Below are 18041 nucleotides of genomic sequence, written 5' to 3' on the forward strand. Positions count from 1 at the left end.
TTATAGGCATCCACAGTGCAATCACTAACAAGTATTATTCGTGGGGCCTGTACGTCTATTTAGGATTTGGAGAAATTCTTCAGAAACCAGCCACGGTAGAGGGAGGGAGGCTCTCCGTGGAGGCCAAGTTCTCCCAGCCCAGGGCGTGGGAGTAGCACCTTGGGGTTCTTTTTTATCAGCTCCCACTCCCCTAGCCTGATTTGTTTCTGTCAATTCATCACTAAAGCTAATGTCGAAGTGGGAGGGGCACTGTTTTTAAACACAGCATCCGAGGACCCCTGAAGTGCGCAGAGAACGCAGACACCAACGCGGCCCTTGAGGTGCACACGCGAGGCCGCACGAAGGGAAAACGACCGAGCGCGCAGGCGCATGCCGTCCCCGGCCTGGCATCCCGGCCGTCACGCCCCGCCCCGCCCCTAGCCCCGCCCCTAGCCCCGCCGTCCTCCGGGCCCGGCCCCGCCCTACACCACCGGTCGATCCTCCGCTCTTCCGCCCAGGCCAGCTTCACCTCAGCCTGCGCTGCGCCCTCCCTGCCTAGGGCGTCGCTGTACCGGCCTCCGCGCTCCACACGCACACACCTCCCGTGCTCGGGCGGGGGCGGTGTCGCCGCGGTGTAAGGGCGACAGGCGGCAGCGGCAGACGCAGAGGCAGAGGCGAAGTCGGTGGTCCCTGTGTGATGGCTGCCTCGGTGTTCTGCTGCCTGCGGTGCTGCAGAGATGGCGGGACAGGGCACATTCCTCTGAAGGAGATGCCGGCCGTGCAGCTGGACACGCAGCACATGGGTAAGGGCCCTCCCTTCCCCAGACCCAACGGCCCACCCTGAGTCGGGTGCCTCCGGCTGGTCGGGGTCAGGGCGAGGCTGGAAGGACCACTCGCGGCCCTGCCCCGCGGGGCGCCGCCCCCCGCTCCTCCCCCAGCGACGTTGCCTTGACCCCATTTGGTCTCGCGGATCTCCTCCAGACGCCAGGCGACTCCACCTCGGCCCGGTTCCTTGTTCAAGGCGACGCAGCCCTGTCAGCTCCTGTCATCGGGAGATGGGTGTGTGGACCTACCCATTTTCACAGCAATGTCCTCCGAGCTGCCGCCTCCTGAGACTCCTCACGTGTCCCCAGGCGAGGGGCGTGGGGAGTGCTCTGGTGCTCCTCCTGCAGTGCCCTGCTGCCGAGCTCCAGTCAAAACCTGCACCTTTTCAAGGGCTTATGGTCTGATCACCTCTCCTTCCGCCCTGACACTTTTCTCTTTAGCCCATCATTTATAGGTTGAAGCTTGTTTTATTCGAAGTGATTTTTCTCTCACCTTACAAAGTCAAAACAAGGCAAATTGCAGAAGGCTGGAGTTGCAACCCTGGTCATAACCTGACTTTTCAGCTAAAACCTCCCATTGCCCGACTCCTCCTTAGTCACGGTTAAAGGTGTTGTAATTTAATCTGACTCGCCTCCTCCCATCAGGTCAAGCGATTGCAAAATAAAACAGCACTTTGCTCCTTTGCATCTTTTCTCTTCCTCCCAGTTTCAAGTGATCATATAACTTCTTATCCATTAATTACGTTCTTCCTCTTCCCTCTGTAGCCTCTTTCATCACCGTATTATTTCTGTTCTTAGACTTTTCCCATCTAGTTCCCTGCTTCTGGAGTATGTTTCTAGGAGAGATTTCCTACTATATTTTAGTTAGAGTACTGTCTTTTTGTGTATTCTATTCTAGATATACTTATGTATTGTTGATTTTTCCCACATCTCTCATTGGCTAAAGGACAATACATTGAAATAACAAAAGCAGTTCTTAATATTTATAGCAAAACCCTCTCCTGCCCACATTCTTTATAATTCTGGAAACACTCTGCCCATTATACTTTTATATTTCTATAGCATAGACCAAACCCCAAATGTGATAATTGTATACCATTTTGCACCTGGGTATTTATTCTTAATTCACGGATTTCCCAAGTGTAATACAGACCCTTAGTACATAAATATATCTGTATATGTATATGTATACTTCTTTAAGTTATTTCTTATCCATCTTTTTTAGACCGGGATGTTCAAATCCTAAAATTTCCCAGAGAAAATGTTTCCATTCATTTATTCACTCAATTGATACTTATTGAGTAACTATCCATCAGGTGGCAGGCATTGTTTTAGGTGCTGGGAACACAGTAAGGGAAGACCATATTTAGTTCCTGGAGCTTATGATCAGCTTTAGCTCTTTCTGTCTCCTGCCAAATGCAGTTTGCTCTTTTAAGCATTTCTTTTCTCTAGTCGGTTCTCAGTGAAAAGCTGGGCAGTTGTACTCATTCCACTATGTTCTTTTTCCAAAGCTGCCCAGCAACTTTCAGTAGAATAATGTCATCCTCAAACTCTCTACCTGCATGGACATTTTTTCTTAACCTATCTTCTGGTAAGTTCACATTCTTCAATCACAGAAGAAACATGATTTTAGAAACTGAGTAACATGAAAGAGATGAAAGGCTTGTGAGTTAGGAGTACCTATATGTATCAAGTATAAATTCATCTGAAGTTGAAAATATGAGCAGCATACTGAGCAAGTATGCATGGTTTGGATATGTGAAAGGTTATATTAGATAACCTAAAGAATGTGATTTTTAAAAAAATAAAATAGTCTGTGCATTTCATATCCAAACTAATGCTCTCTTTCAAAGTTGTCACTTACTTTGGTGATGCTGCTTAAAACCATTTTGGAATTCCTCTTTTGGCATAGTGTTTGTAAATGTTTTCATTTTGCCATATCTTCTGCATGTAATTGTGAAATGACTTTTTAGAAATGAATGTCTTCCAACATAGCTACATTGAAAGGGATGCCACTCATTTGGAAGTGTCTAATGTTTCTTAAAACGTGCTCTTGGGCTGTGTTCATATGTGTTCTGACTGTACTCAAATTTGCCTTGACTTTCTAATTAATAAAACAACATAAATCCCATATATCCAAATATAGGATATCTTTGTACTTAAAAAAAAAAAGGAATAAGCTTAAAATAGTTTCCTAATGATTCACAAACACTCCAGAATGTTCCCTGAATATATTCATCTTTCTATATAAAACATCTCAGTACCTAGAAGAATGTCTTGGAGATAAGAAATGATAATGAAGTTAGAGAATAATACCATGCTCAGAGTTGGTACTGTGGTTTCAACTGAGAGTAGCCTGTATTGTATTGAGGGTCTTCTGATACTTCCGTTAACTTAGCACCTTAAGATGATATCCAAGATAGTAAGTTACCTACTATACAAGCTTCTTATTAGAAGGTTTTAGTATGTTGGGAACCACAGAATGTTGCCAGTGAAGAAAAAGAAAATACCATTTATTTGCATAATTCTTTGAAATGTGTTTCACTTAGGATGCTTTCAGTTACAAGTAGTAAAAATTACAACTCAGAATTGTTTAAACAGGGAAGGAAATTTATTGGTTCACATAACTGAAAAAAATACAAAGGCAGCAGGAGCTCCAGGAAAGACTTTGCTGCCAAGAGTTTCTTTTCGTCTGTTTCATTTGCCTTCTGCTGCTTATTCCTGAAGGCTGGCTTCCATGGTAACTTATAGCCACTCCCTGGGCTTCCTCATTCCGGTCCAGCACGAATGAGAGAGTCTCTTTATCCCTACATTTTCTGCAAAAGTCCTGATTGTAGTGGCTTAGGTCATATAACCGTTTTTTCACTCGATCACTGTAGCCAAGAAATGTGGAATGCACTGATTGACTTTCCCTGGGTCAAAGCTGTACTCCTGAAAAGACTGAGTCAGCTTCCTTGGAACTGTTTTGATCTCCAGAGAGAAGTCTGTTGGGAGAGGGAAAACAGATGCTACATGTCCACTGCATAGTGCTTAGCAGAGCATATTTACTCATTCATTTCTGTATCAGTTGTTTGTTAAGCATCTGCTAGATGCCAAGCACTACATGGTCTTTGCCATCAAGGAAGAGCTGGGCCCTGGATGGTCTCCAGTTGAAATTGCTGGAGGTATATTTTGTAGCCAGATGTAAATTATTTATAAAGGTACTTTCTCAGAATTTGAGGTTTAACATGTATAATGAGAAAAAAAAATGGATGCTGATGAATTTTTAATAATTATATAATAGGATCTCTGTTTTACCTTATTTAAGAGAGAGTGTCTGTGATAGAGTCTAAAATTTGGAATTGTAAGAGTGAAAATTTTGCATTTCTCTTACGTATTTGTCTCAAATAATTTTTATTTAAATATGACTTCAATAGTGAGTTAATGAGAGAACTGCCTGCTTGTTAATACCTCTGGTTACTATCCTCTAGTTTTGTTTCACCCCCTCTGAAGGAGTCCCATACAGTTCTAATAGCCAGATCTGCTTGGCTTGTGCACTTATTACCAGTGAAACGGTAATACTGGCCACGGATCTTGGGAGTCACGTGCCTTGGTGTTATGGGATGTTTCTTACATATTAGAATTAAGTCTCTTTATGTTCTCTGATATACATTCTTTCCTAAATCAAGGTTTGGAAAATAATTGGTATTGGGGTCAAATTATCAAGGGTTTTACTCACTCTCATCTATCAAATATTATTTGAGCCTAAACTAAGAATTTCCATGAGAACAAAAGGCGTTAATGATGTCAAAAACCTTACTTACATATTTGCAATATAATTGACAGTAGCTATCTTATAAACATTTTTAAGATCCTAAAATTATCATGTTTCAGTGTCAGCTATTTCAGGAACAAAGATTCCTTTCCATATTCCGTGTACTCTTCACTTCTTACTTGACTAATGCACTAGCTTAGTACTTTGTACCTAGTAGATAATCAGCCAGTTTTTAGTATATTGTTTTAATTCATTTGGATTGAATTGAAAATCATACTAATTTACCAAGGTTTCTAAGTGTTTATGTTTTCATTTAAATGAAGAGATTTATGAAATCATCAAACTGATTTATTGGCTAAAAATTGAAGAAAGTTAGCCTGTTTCTATTTTTAAAGTATTTTAAATATTCAGTATAATTCTGAATTACTACAGCTTATTTGAAACTGCATAATTAAATAAGATTTCTTGCTACAAATGAATATTAAATGTATAAATGTTCTTTTTGAAAAAATAATGAATTAAATATTTAAACAATTTATCACTATTTCTATATTTCCAAGTACATGTAGTATCCCTGTTTTTTGTAGACCAAGAGTTAAAAGTGAAACAGAAATTAACCTTGATTATTGGATAAGAAAATACAAAACTTTACACAATGTTTGTATTTTTTGTTTAGGAACAGATGTTGTTATTGTTAAAAATGGAAGAAGAATATGTGGAACAGGAGGTTGTTTAGCCAGTGCACCTTTACACCAAAACAAAAGCTACTTTGAATTCAAAATCCAGTCCACAGGTTGGTATAATGGTACTTTACTATTAAAAGTCCTAATCGTTCTAAATATTAGGAGTAATTCTCAATATACAAGAAAGATTAATGAGGTAATGAAAACGCACCAAGCTCTTACCCAGAAGCTATTTTCTTCTACCCCTTGTGTGATTCTGGTTTAATTAGTTAATTTAGTTAAATTAGGCTCAGGTTTCTCATGTATAAAATGGGATTACAGGAGCTTCCTGCTTCACATGAGCTATATTTATGAAAGTGTTTTAAAGGCAGGACATACTAGATCAATGTATGGCACTAGTGTTATTATTAATGTCATTAATTATTAATGGAAGCTAGGTGTACCATTTCATTTGGTTGAGTATATAAGGTGTAGACTCTCGCTATTTTACCTTAGGATAATATCAATTTTATGATCCTGAGTTTTTCTCTTACCTTATCTTAAAATCCTCTGATTCAGTGTCATCTGAAGAGTCAGCAGATTTAGAATTCTGAAAGAAGATTAAAATCTATGCTTCTCTTTAAAAATTTATGGAGTTTCTTGAGTTGTATAACAGTTCTACTTGAGTATTATAATTAGTATAACAATTAGTTAACTTGTGGCAGTATTGAATATAAGGAAACTTTTTTTTAAAGTTTATTATAAAGAAACTTCTAGTGAAATACAGCATGAGTAACCATAGGTACAACGTAGGAAACTAAAGTGGAGTAAATTAATCCTACTCCTACCCAACTAGCTTGAATGATATAAAACATTCTTCGGAGGCTTGTTTTCTAATTAGTTTTAAATACTGATTTTTCTTGAGTGAGTGAAATAAATATAAACTGCCCTCCATTCCATTCTTTTATAAATTAAGCCACTGGCTTCAAAGTCCCTGGTTACTGAAATCTTCTGAAGTACACCACCCTTTTCTCAAGAGAAGCATGTATTTTCTTGAGCCTTAAAGCTAACACAAACTTTGATGTGGATTTTCTGTTACACATGATAACCTCAGTGATACCCTTGGATCGAAGTGCTGTTGGAGTTTGTAGCGTTGACCTCTCAATGAAAGCTTGAGGCAATTGTACCAAAGTGTATCACAGCATGTACAGTTCTTTAGGAGTAAGGAGATTCCATAACTGTCTAGAACTGTTGTCCTGTGAAATTAGCTGTATCACCTCTTGTCACTCTTAAAATTGTCCCACTTTGGAGGTTAAATTATATAGTCAAATTATTTAGGACGACAAGACAGTGAAGTTTCAGACATGCAGCTGTGTGATGGTCTCACTCAATCCAGAAAAATTGATTGACAACATGGTCTTCAAATCTTCTTCCATTTATAGAATTTGTCCTAACTGATTTTGCTAAACACTGGGAAGGAAACGGTTTGAGACAAAATCCAGAGATCCAGGTATTCTGTTTGGCTGTTAAAAGAAGAGCTGCTTGCTTTACAAGTCAGCTTAGGCCTAAAGGTTTTAAATTCACTGACTTAAGGTTGGATAACAAAGTGATTTTACACTTTACCAATAATTTTCTCCTTTCCATTATATTGACCAAGTCATATGTTATTTGTCAAATGTTACAGATGCAAAAACTAAACACACTAATTTCTCACTTCTCAAAAGTAGTGCTCGAAATAGAACCCTAGGCCATTTAAATTTAATGTGTATGTTTTAAAAAACTTTTTTTAGAGAAGAAGAATAATGAAAATAGCTAGTATTTTAAAATATTTACTCTGTGCTTTACTTACCCATATTTTTTAGTACTTACACCGTTCCTAGTGCTTTCCTTGAATTATCTCACTATATCTTGTAATAACCTTGTGAAGTAAGTACTGCTGTGATCCACAGTTCACAGGTGAGGAAGCAGAGAGAGGTTAAGTAACTTACCCAAGGTGACATAGGTACGTCAGGCTTTCAGTCTAGGCAGTACAACTTCAGGGCTCACTCTCTTATATCCTAGGCTGTACTGTGTCTGTAGAAAACATAGTATAATTTGCAAACTACCTTTTAAAGATATTTTAAAAAAATATTAACAAAAAATAGTTCATTATATTTTAAAGAATATCATTATATTTTTAGGAATCTGGGGTGTTGGCGTCGCAACTCAGAAAGTTAACTTGAACCAGATTCCCCTTGGCCGAGATGTGCACAGTCTGGTGATGAGAAATGACGGAGCTCTGTACCACAACAACGAGGAGAAAAATAGGCTGCCAGCCAACAGCCTTCCACAGGAGGGAGATGTGGTGGTAAGCTTTCTTGTGGAGCTGTCTTACACTGTAAATTAGTAAACTTGAACTGTTTTTAGTATATGTAGTTTTGCCGGGGAGTCTGGTTTGAATTCCAAAGCACCGGGATTAGATCTAATAAGGTGGTACATTTTTTTTAATTAGTTTCAGGTGTATAAAACAACGTACTAGACATTTGTACCCCTCACAAAGTGATAACCCACCTCCCCCAATCTACTACCCCTCTGACATCGTATACAGCTGTTACAATACTGTTGACTGTATTCCCTATGCTGTACTCCACATCCTGTGACTATATATAGTATATACTCGTATATAGTTATAGTTGACATTCAGTCTTATTCTACTTCAGCTTCAGGTGCACAGTGCAGTGATCAGGCATCTACACAGTCTATGAAGTGATCCCCCTAATCAGTACCCCTCTGGGACCCTATATAATCTTTACAACATTATTGATTATATCCTCCATACTGTATTTCATATCCCCGTGACTATATTGTGACTAAGGTGTTACATTTGCAAAGAGAGCACTTGGTGTAGACACTGCCACCTTACCTAACTGCCTTCTTTCTAGAGCTGCCGCTGGCCAGGGATATCAGTATGAACCCTTATTTCCACTCAGGAAAATTAATGACAGCTTGGCTGCTGATCAGTGTTTCCTGCTTCTCTCACATCAGAGAAATCTTGGCCCACAGAAGTTTGCTGACTCTTATATTAGGAAATAGTAGTTATTTGTCCAGCTAGAGATCTCTTAGAGAAAAGTTTTGACATTTATTACTTAATTTGTTATGAACTTCTGTTAAAGAATTTTAACAGTACTTTATCAGGAGTGTTAGGTCCTCCTTAAACTTAATCTTAATTAAACTTACTTCACTTTCAGAACTCTTCAAAGAAATGGACTCGAAATCCTAAGGCTTTATTTATCAAAGCCGCCCTATTGAAAATGTAATCTTTTCTGTCTTTTCCAGATACTTCCTCTCCTACATCTCATATGGTATTATCCGAGAACCTGATACACTGAGTTCAGGCTATTAGCTATTGATTGAGAACAGAGTTCTTGGGTCTCCTTTAGCAAAGGTGCCCTTATACACAGAACCATGGGTTCCTGGCTCTGGTACCAAGTACAAAGGAATGTAAATAACAAGGGAAAGTTTCTGATAATGAGATGACACAGACAAGGTAATTCAGGTCATTGAATTAAAGAAACACACAGTATTTTGGAGAAAAGAAAGATGTGGAAATTAAGATTTTTAATTATGGTCTGATCTCTTTTCTTCAATTTAAAAAATATGAAGAACACTTAGTTCTTAAGTAGGTAAATTGTTGAAAGTTTTTTTTCCTAAATTGACTAAAGAAAAAAAGAGCTGAAAGGCATAAACTATTTTTAAAATCTGCTTTTCCCTGTTCTTCCTTTTGAATAGTTGGTTCTGTGTTTGTAGATCATTGCCAGATGTCCGTAATACAGAACACCGTTATTCAAATGGTTTTCTTGAAAGAGAATCTTGAAGTCAAGTTGATGCTGTCAACCTGTTTATACTAAAAGATGAAATTCAAACATAAGAAAGGATAATCAGTAACAAATGTTTTCCTTTGTTAATATACTAAACTTCTACTGTGCATTATTCTTGCCTTCCTCTTTCATGCACTGAGATGACTGATACCAAAATTGACAGATTTAAGAATGTCATTTTTAGACAGTCAGCATTATTAAATTAGACTTTGAGTTCTCATGCCCATTTTATAAAAGGAGGACTAGAAAAGGTGAAATATATGCATAATCAAGAAAAGTAAAGCATTACCACATTAACTTTATCTTCCTAATTCAAACACTTGAGAACAAATTTCACCAAATTGCTGACTGTGGCCTAGGAAAAGTAGAATGGATTATAAGACAGGAAAAACATTCTCATATGTGTAGAATTTCAGTCATATACCACTCTCAGAGGATAAATCAAGAAAAATAAGCTTTCAGCATCCAACCAAATGATTATATTCATAGTCATCACACAGTACCAGTAGGACCTACAGCAGCGCTAGGAAGGCATACCTGAAGCAGCTTATGCATAATTTTTCCTTTCATAAACAGTTTTGAAAAGTGCAAGTTACATTCTAAAATTGCATTTTTCAGTTTAATTTCAGAGAGGTTTGATAAACATTCAAGGCAATAATAATAGCATATACTTGCATAGCATTTATTATGGGACAGGCACTGTTTTAAGTGCCTGTCAGAGGTTAAACTATTTCATCCTCATTAATGACCCTATGAAATAGGTAGTATTATTATCACATTTTACAGATTAGGAAGAGTGAAGTAACTTCTTGTATGGGGTGATCCCAGGGTTTTAACACAGGCAGTCTCATTTCAGAGTCTGTTCACTAAACCTGCAAACAATTATTGATAAATGCATGATTATATCAAATCAAACCTAATTTCTAGATCATATAGAAGGACAGATTAAGTTAGAATATACTTGAACTAAATGCTGCTGATGGGGGCTGGGGTTTCTTATCCTTCCTCACTTCTTTCTCTGGTCTTGGGGTTTTGTATCCCCTGGAGGCTTGGGTTTACAACTTGCTTGCAGTAGGTTATGCTGCCACCAGGTGGTGGAGACTGCCTGGATGACAACCTACTGCTCTGAACTGTTCCATTTCCTGTAGTCCTATAAACAGAGTAACACCCTTGGTTTTTTATTTATGTAACTATGTTTTTGTTTTTTAAATAAAAACATACCTCTTTATTAAAAAAGCGAATCCTAGCCATCAGTTAGCTTTATTATTATATTTAAATACCTAAACTGAAATGAAATAAAGGCAATCTGTTTACCTTTCTCAATATTCCTTTTTTTTTTTCATTGGGGAATATTAAGGAACAGTATTTTTTTCCAGGGCCCATCAGCTCCAAGTCAAGTCACTGTCCTTCAGTCTAGCTGTGGAGAGCACAGCTCAGCTCCAAGTCCAGTCGCCATTTTCAATCTTGAGTTGCAGGGGGCGCAGCCCACCATCCCATGTGGGAATTGAACCGGCAACCTTGTTGAGAACTCTAGCTTTAACCACTTGAGCCATCTGACTGCCCCAATATTCCTTAACTATCAATAAATCATTGTTTAACCCTTACTTTGCTAAGATTTGAAGAGAATATTTAATAGCATTTAGCATATTGATTTATGTGTGCCTTTGATGTCTTAACTGGAAAATGAGTTAAGACTAGATCATCTATCTGTAAGAGCTTTTTCTACCTCTTAAAAGCTTATAAGTTGATCCAGTCAGAAATCCTTGAAGTGGTTGCTTTTTGGTCAGTGAGGATTTCTCTATTGAAAATTTTCTGCTGTTTATTTTTAATTCTTCCAAGGAAAGCTCTCTTTTTGTCATCAGCTATTATGTAAAGTTTTAAAGAGAGTTTTACAAGTTTAACTTTAAAATTACATGGCAATTAAGAATAAGTATTCCAAATTAAATCCCAGCTCTGCCACTTCCTAGCTATGCAGCCTTAGGTAAGTTATTTAACCTCTTGTGCTTTGGCTATCTCATCTGTAAAATGGAGACAATGATACCTATCTTACTGTGAGGAATAAATGAGTAAATATAAAGTGCCTAGAATTGTGCTTCGTATGTAATACAGGCTATCTAAGTGTTTTCCAGCATCTTAATAATAATAATTGTTATTTATTGTGATTTTCATACCACTAATAATGTACAAAGTAACATTTTTCATCCCAAATTGTTCTTTTCAAAATCTTTTGAGCTGTGGGTTTTTTTTATTTTTCAACTTGATACTAATTATAAATTACAGTTGATCCTTGAATATTGCAGAGGTTAGAGGTACCCACTGAACCCCTGCACAGTAAAAAATCCGCATATAACTTTTGACTCCCCCAAAATGTAGTTGTCCCTCAGTATCTGCCGGGGAATTAGTTCCAGGGCTGCCCACGGATACCAAAATCTGTGGGTGCTCAAATACCCTGTATAAAGTGGCATAGATCACACATACAGTTGACCCTCTGCAACTTCCAACAATGGATCGAAAACAGTGCAGGTGTTTATTGAAAAAAAAATCTGCCTATAAGTTACCTGCGCAGTTTAGTCTGTGATGTTCTAGGGTCACCTATATATTTGATTGTAAATACCAGCTTTATCTTAGTAATACACTTGCCATATATGAAACCCAGGTAAAGAAATACAATATTATTTCTTTTGGGAAATAAGTTGTATGCGTATAAAGATACTTCTTCATGACTTGAAAACAGTAACAGGTAGCAAGCCCTAATGGTGAAAACTTCGCTATTTTCCTCCCTTGAGATAACATTCTACATATAGAAGTAGTGTTTCTGTATGAGTTTAAACCATCTCTCTGTTCTCAATATGCAGTAGTTATGTCATCTTGAATATTCAAAATATAAACTCCAGATTCTCTAAATATAATACTAGAATTTAAACTGATATCATTTGTTTTACTTCTAATGTAGACTCTCGGGATTTTCATCTCCCTACCCACACACACACATCACCAATCTTTTTAGCTCAGTTCAAATAGAATTATACCAAATTGTAAACTGTAATGAAAGCTCTTGTGACCCTTTGTTTAATTTTTTGTGTTTCTGTGCTCTATAATCAGTGTTTTCTGACTGTTCACGTTTTTATGCAACATTTACATTTTTATCGTTTTTAATATTTTCTTTTGTTCCTAGGGTATTACATATGACCATGTAGAATTAAATGTATATTTGAATGGAAAAAACATGCATTGTCCAGCGTCAGGTATACGAGGGACCGTGTATCCAGTTGTTTATGGTAAGCTAAAGTATTTCTAAGTATGATTAGATATGTCTTAACTTTTGCTTGGCATTTCCCGTAACTTTATAACTGTCATGCAGAAGTCTGGACACATTGTTAATAAGGACTTTTTTATAGGAAATGTACTCACTAGGATATCACAGTCCTAATTTGTAGGACTAAGGAAGGTTTTTATTCCCAATAAAAGGTGTATAAGTACTATATATGTTCTATACAAGTGTGTCCTCCAAGAATTGGGTTACTTAAGAGATAACCCTGTACCACTTAATTAATTTTTATTATAGAAAATTTCAAACACGTTTAGAAGTAGAGAGAATAGTATAACGAACTCCAATATATCCATCACCTATCTTCAAATATTTATCAGTTTATAGCCAATCAGGTTTCATCTACCCCCAACACTACTCCTGTTCTTCCCCTCCCCTCCTTGGATTATTTTGAAGCAAATGCCAAATATTATATCATTTTATTCATAAATATTTTATGTGTATCTCTAAAAAATAAGGTATCTCTCTTTAAAAAAAAAAGAATAGCCAGAGTGCCTTTATCACTCATTCTGCTTTATTTTTTGTTATCAACTGTAAATCAACAGGTATATGATTTTGCTGCCTATGGTTTTAGTAGATATAAAAGTATTTTCTCATTAAACTACTTTATTTAAGTTCTTAGATTTGAGCCGTAATAATAAATAATTAGTAGGTTTTTGTAGTACTTCCCTAGAAATTTAGCAGTATTAGTGAGGACAGACTGGGGTGTCAGAAAAGTAAACAATAACAAATAGGAATATTTACTAGTGTGGTAATAACAAAAGCTTTGCTTTTTAATTAAGGTTTTTATTAGTCTTCTTTCTCCTAAAAAATACTTTTCAATGATTTTACCTTCTGTGTCTTTGCATGTAAAAGTATATTTTTAAACCTGATTTAGGTTAGTTTTCTTTCCATATTGGGCAAGCCTAAAAGCAATTCTTTTATTTACTTAAATTAGGAAATGTAGCTTAATATTCAAAATACTTTAGCCTGAGAAATGAAATAAATATAGGTAGAATGACTGAGTTATACAAATGAGTAGCAAATAAAATTGTTACTTTAAATTGTTTATTTGATTCAACATTATTTTTAACATAACAAAGTTATACATAGTAAATTATATATAAGTATATTTTATAAATTGGAGTTGATAAATCAGCCCAATTAAGCCAAATATTTTAATAGTCTGACACTATCATAGATTAAAAATAAAACTTAAGTTCCCTTACCCTTTGTCCTCCATCCCATCCCTAATCGTCAATCAATCCAGCCATTCACTTTGTCTGTTCTTACATCCAACCTGTGGAGAGAAAACGCTGTGGAACACTGAAGAAAAGTGTCGTTGCAAAGTTATGACTTCCAGTGTAATCTAAGCTCTCAATATTTTTTGGCAAATTTTTTACATCTCTAAATATTCCAGAGACCTTCAACATGCTTCTTGAATTCCCTGCTTATTCTCTGCAGACGACCTTGCCCTCTACTTTATAAAGAAACAGGCTATCAAGAGTGAATTTCACCTTCCCTTCCTTACCCTCCTGAAGCTTTTCTGGATCGACTCCAATCTTGCCTTCTTTCCATCCCATTTCAGAGGAAGTATTACCCTTCATGTTCAAAAAATCTCAGTCTGTAGTCTAAATTTCAAATACCCCAAATCTGGGACTTCACTTTCTCGGTTATTTCATCTATATCCCATGTCATCAACCTCTCTCTTCAATGCCTATGAACATTCCAAGTCATTCTCATATGAAAAATCCCTCCCTTAAACTCGTACCCCTCACTAGCCCTGTGCTTACCCTTCTCTGTATGGCTGCATTTCTTACAGAATTGCCCACACCACTGTCTTCACTATCTCTCGTTTGTTCTTCAACCTGATTTGGCTGCCTTCACCACCACTTCACTGAAACCACCCGTTACAATCACTAGTGACTTTAAAGAATGTCAAATACAGTATACTTAACTTGTTTTATGCACTTACTATGAAATATAAAATATTTAGTAATGTTCATTAAATATATATGTGCAGTTTAACAAATGGCTATAAGGTGAACACCCATGCCATTACCACAGTCAAGATAACAAACATCACCCCTAAAAGTTTCCTCCTGCTCACTTACAATCCTTGCTGCTCACCTTTCCCAACCCGAGCCCCAACCAGGCAACCACTGATCTGCTGTCTGTCACTATAGATTATCTTGGCATTTTTAGAGTACACTGTAGGTAGAACCATACAGTTTGATTTTCTTTTTTTCTGTCTGGCTTCTTTCATTCAGCCTAATTATTTTCAGAGGCATCTATGTTGTAATTAAGTAACTCAGTCATTTTTATTGCTAAATAGCATAGTTCACTGTGTGGATATATCACAATTTGTGTTTCCCTTCACCTGTTAATGGATTTGTAGGTTGTTTCTAGTTTGGGGACATTAAAAATAAAGCTGTTACAAACTTTCATGTCCAAGTCTTTGTATGGATATATGCATTCATTTCTCCTGGGCAAATTCTGGTAAAAACATGGAGATGCTGTGTAAGAGCTGGAGTCTAGTTAACAGCATTGTATCACTGTTGCTTTTCTGGATCTGACACTGTATTGTAGTTATGTAAAGTGTTACCATTGGAGACTGGTATTATTTTTGCCACTTCCTGTAAATCTATAATTTTGTTTCAAAATGAAACTTTTAAAAAAGTAGTACATCTTAATTGCATAAAATTTAGGAAATACAAGTTGGCAAATAAGGAAAAAATGAAAACTATCCATAATCACACCACTTAGAGATAATTATTAATACTATTTTGATGTCTATCCTTTCAGTGTTTTTGATAGATAAATTTTGTTTTTCATGGTGGCTGTTTTTACCCAATAGGATCATGTTTTGTAACCTGGACAGTAGATGTGTTTATTCTTCTTGCCTATTGGTTTTATGGTATTATGGTAACAGTTTATTTTATAATTATGTATTCATTCAAATTAAGGTGTTTGCTTCTAATTTAGTTTCTTTCTTTTTCTATCTCTAGTTGATGACAGTGCAATTTTGGATTGCCAATTCAGTGAATTTTATCATACTCCTCCACCTGGTTTTGAAAAAATATTATTTGAACAGCAGATCTTCTGAATGCATTTGTTTTTGAAACTTGTATCTCTGCACTATTAAAAGTGTTTACCATTTAATAAAGCTTTAACTGACCTATAGACTAAAATATATTCTTAAAAATATGCTTGTTAATGTTGTTTAAGCAATGTATACCACCTGGAAATTGTGATTTAAAATACTCAATGTTTTGTGATACGAAATCGGCATTTTGGGCAGTTTATTTAATTCTTATTTAAATAAATATATGGGTTTGATTATCAGTATTAAGGGGAAATGTGTATATAGATATTTAAAAGGGAATCTTTCTTACATAAAATATTTGTTTTGGTAGAGATATGGAGTTGGGTGAGTTTTTGTCATTCTGAAGTTTAAATCTCATTAACTATTTTAAGTCTGCAGTCCAGTAATTTTGTGTCTCAGTGTCCTTTTCTATATTGTGTAAAAAAGTGACAGAAATTTATGTTATTGGCAACTTCATTTTTAGCAAGTTATTTACTGTAAAATGTATACTTTTCTTAAAATTTAAATTGTTTATTTTGTTTGTATGTCATTGCTTTTTATTTACTTTACGAAAGGAGATAAATGTTTTAGTAATTGTTTGACTATTTTGTTGAAGACCATTAACCTTTTAACCTTTATCACTTCAGTACCAGAGTAAGTAATGGTTGATTGGTGATATAGTGTACACTGGCAGACATTTAGAATAGTATGATGCTTTAAACTTAAATGTAAATGAGATTATTCTTTTAAGCACTTTTATTTGTGTTTTCCTATAAGGAATAATAAAATAATGGTAATTAAGGAATATTCACTACTGTATTAAATACATGTTCTTCCTGTTCTATTAATTATACAGTAAATTCATGTCATCCTGGATTATTTCAGAAGTTCAGAAATAAGTGAATCCTCTTCATGACCCATACCTAGTTTTCAGTAAGAATCCCCGTCCTTTAGTTTACCCTACTAACCTGAACCAATCACTGCACACATCTTTGGTACAGTCTCCTTTTTCAATCAACATGCAAGGGGGCATACATTTCACTCCGTTATCAATGAGGGAGCAGTATGTTGTACTAGGAAAAGAGGGGCATTAGAATCGGAGATCTGAATTATAGTTTTGCCACCTAATTCCATTATCCCCTCTGGTGAGTTTTTCAGTCTCTCTGAGCCCAGGTTCCCCATTTATAAAAGGAATAATCACACTTGCTTGATAAGAGTATATAGCTAGTTATATGAGGTAATATATATAAAACACCTTAATCATCGTAGGCACTTAATAAATGTAGCTTCCTTGTTGACTCTAAAGCAGTGGGTTTGGTAGTGTGGTCCTCAGATCAGCAGCATCGCCATCCCCTGGGAGCTTGTTAGAAATGCACATTCTCAGCCCCCCACCGACCTGACCTACTAACTCAGAAACTGTGGGGCATAGTGCCCAGGAATCTGCATGTGAACAAGCCCTTCAGGGGATTCTAATACCTGCTAAAGTCTGAGAACCACTTCTCACAAGATAAATTCTTGAGAATGATTGTCTACCTACTATAAATTTTCTAAGAATTTAAGACAGACTATTTTTGCTCTACAGGCAAAAGACTCCTGTACAATATTTATTTATTGCTTATTTGGTAGATAAAAACATGGCAATGTACTCTGAAAAGAGATATACTTAAGTTACGTTTATTTACATAAGTCCCAAATTTTACCTCTGAAGATACATAGAATTAAATTAATTGTATGTTTGTTATTTATGCTTTTTTCTCTGACTTTCTGTCTTAGTAATTTTAATTCATAGAAAACATGCTTACTTGGGAAAGTAAATTAAAATGACTACCATTTGCTGTCTTTATAATGTTATCTACCTCTTAGTTATTTTTTTAAAAGCCAACCTTTTTTATCATATTCTTTAATCTTGCAGGATATGCACAGTATTAAAAATGATATATGAGTTATGTCCATTGCAACAGTTGGAAGTCTAGATGTATTTTTAATCTGTAGGTATCTAATTCCTTTTAGGGAAATCACCTCCCCAAAACCTATAACCTCAGTCTAAACTTGAGAAAAATATCAGACAAATTCCGGGGGCATCCTACAAAATACTTGAGCAGTATTCCTCCAAATTATCAAGGTCATCAAAAACAAGGAAAGTCAGAGCAACTGTCACACCCAAGAGGAACCTAAGGGGACATGACAAGTAAATATAATGTGGGATCCCGGAACAGAAACAGGACAGTAAGTAAAAATTAAGGAAATCTGAATAAACTGTGGACTTTAGTTAATAATGTATCAATATTCATTTATTAATTGTAACAATGTGCCATACTAAGGTAGGATGTTAACAACAGGAAGAGGGGATATATCTGTACTACTGTCTCAATTGTTCTCTAAATGTAAACTGTTCTAAAAAAAATTAAGTTTATTTAAAAAATTACATTGAGCTAGGAGAAATGTAAAAATAAAGCTTTTCATGATACCAATAGAATACTAATACAGTATATATACACAAGCTTGAATATTTAATGACAGCTGAAAATAGACGTAGGTAAGACATAAAACATTTTTGTATTTTAAAACACAAA

At 36.1% G+C, this 18041-nt stretch overlaps 1 protein-coding gene across 2 annotated transcripts; it reads left to right on the forward strand.

Moving 5' to 3' along the window:
- The first annotated feature begins 460 nt into the window (after positions 1-460).
- Positions 461-16273, forward strand: SPRYD7 (SPRY domain containing 7). Of its 2 annotated transcripts, none has more exons than XM_019748066.2 (5): positions 461-782; positions 5234-5350; positions 7400-7566; positions 12252-12354; positions 15392-16273. In XM_019748066.2, exons 1-5 carry the CDS (start codon positions 677-679, stop codon positions 15487-15489), a joined length of 591 nt encoding a protein of 196 aa, XP_019603625.1. In that variant the 5' UTR covers positions 461-676; the 3' UTR covers positions 15490-16273. The 2 variants fall into 2 exon arrangements, with proteins under 2 accessions (XP_019603625.1, XP_074186027.1); XM_074329926.1 differs by lacking the exon at positions 461-782 and adding an exon at positions 2325-2394.
- Positions 16274-18041: the final 1768 nt, after the last annotated feature.

This window comes from Rhinolophus sinicus, linkage group LG04, assembly GCF_036562045.2.
Source record: "Rhinolophus sinicus isolate RSC01 linkage group LG04, ASM3656204v1, whole genome shotgun sequence".
In the NCBI taxonomy this organism is placed as follows: domain Eukaryota; kingdom Metazoa; phylum Chordata; class Mammalia; order Chiroptera; family Rhinolophidae; genus Rhinolophus; species Rhinolophus sinicus.

Coding starts and splice junctions, on each gene's coding strand:
- SPRYD7 (XM_019748066.2), top strand. CDS start 677: ATGGCTGCCTCGGTGTTCTGCTGCCTGCGGTGCTGCAGAGATGGCGGG. Junction 783..5,233: donor GCTGGACACGCAGCACATGG/GTAAGGGCCCTC, acceptor TTTTTTGTTTAG/GAACAGATGTTGTTATTGTT. Junction 7,567..12,251: donor CACAGGAGGGAGATGTGGTG/GTAAGCTTTCTT, acceptor TTTTGTTCCTAG/GGTATTACATATGACCATGT.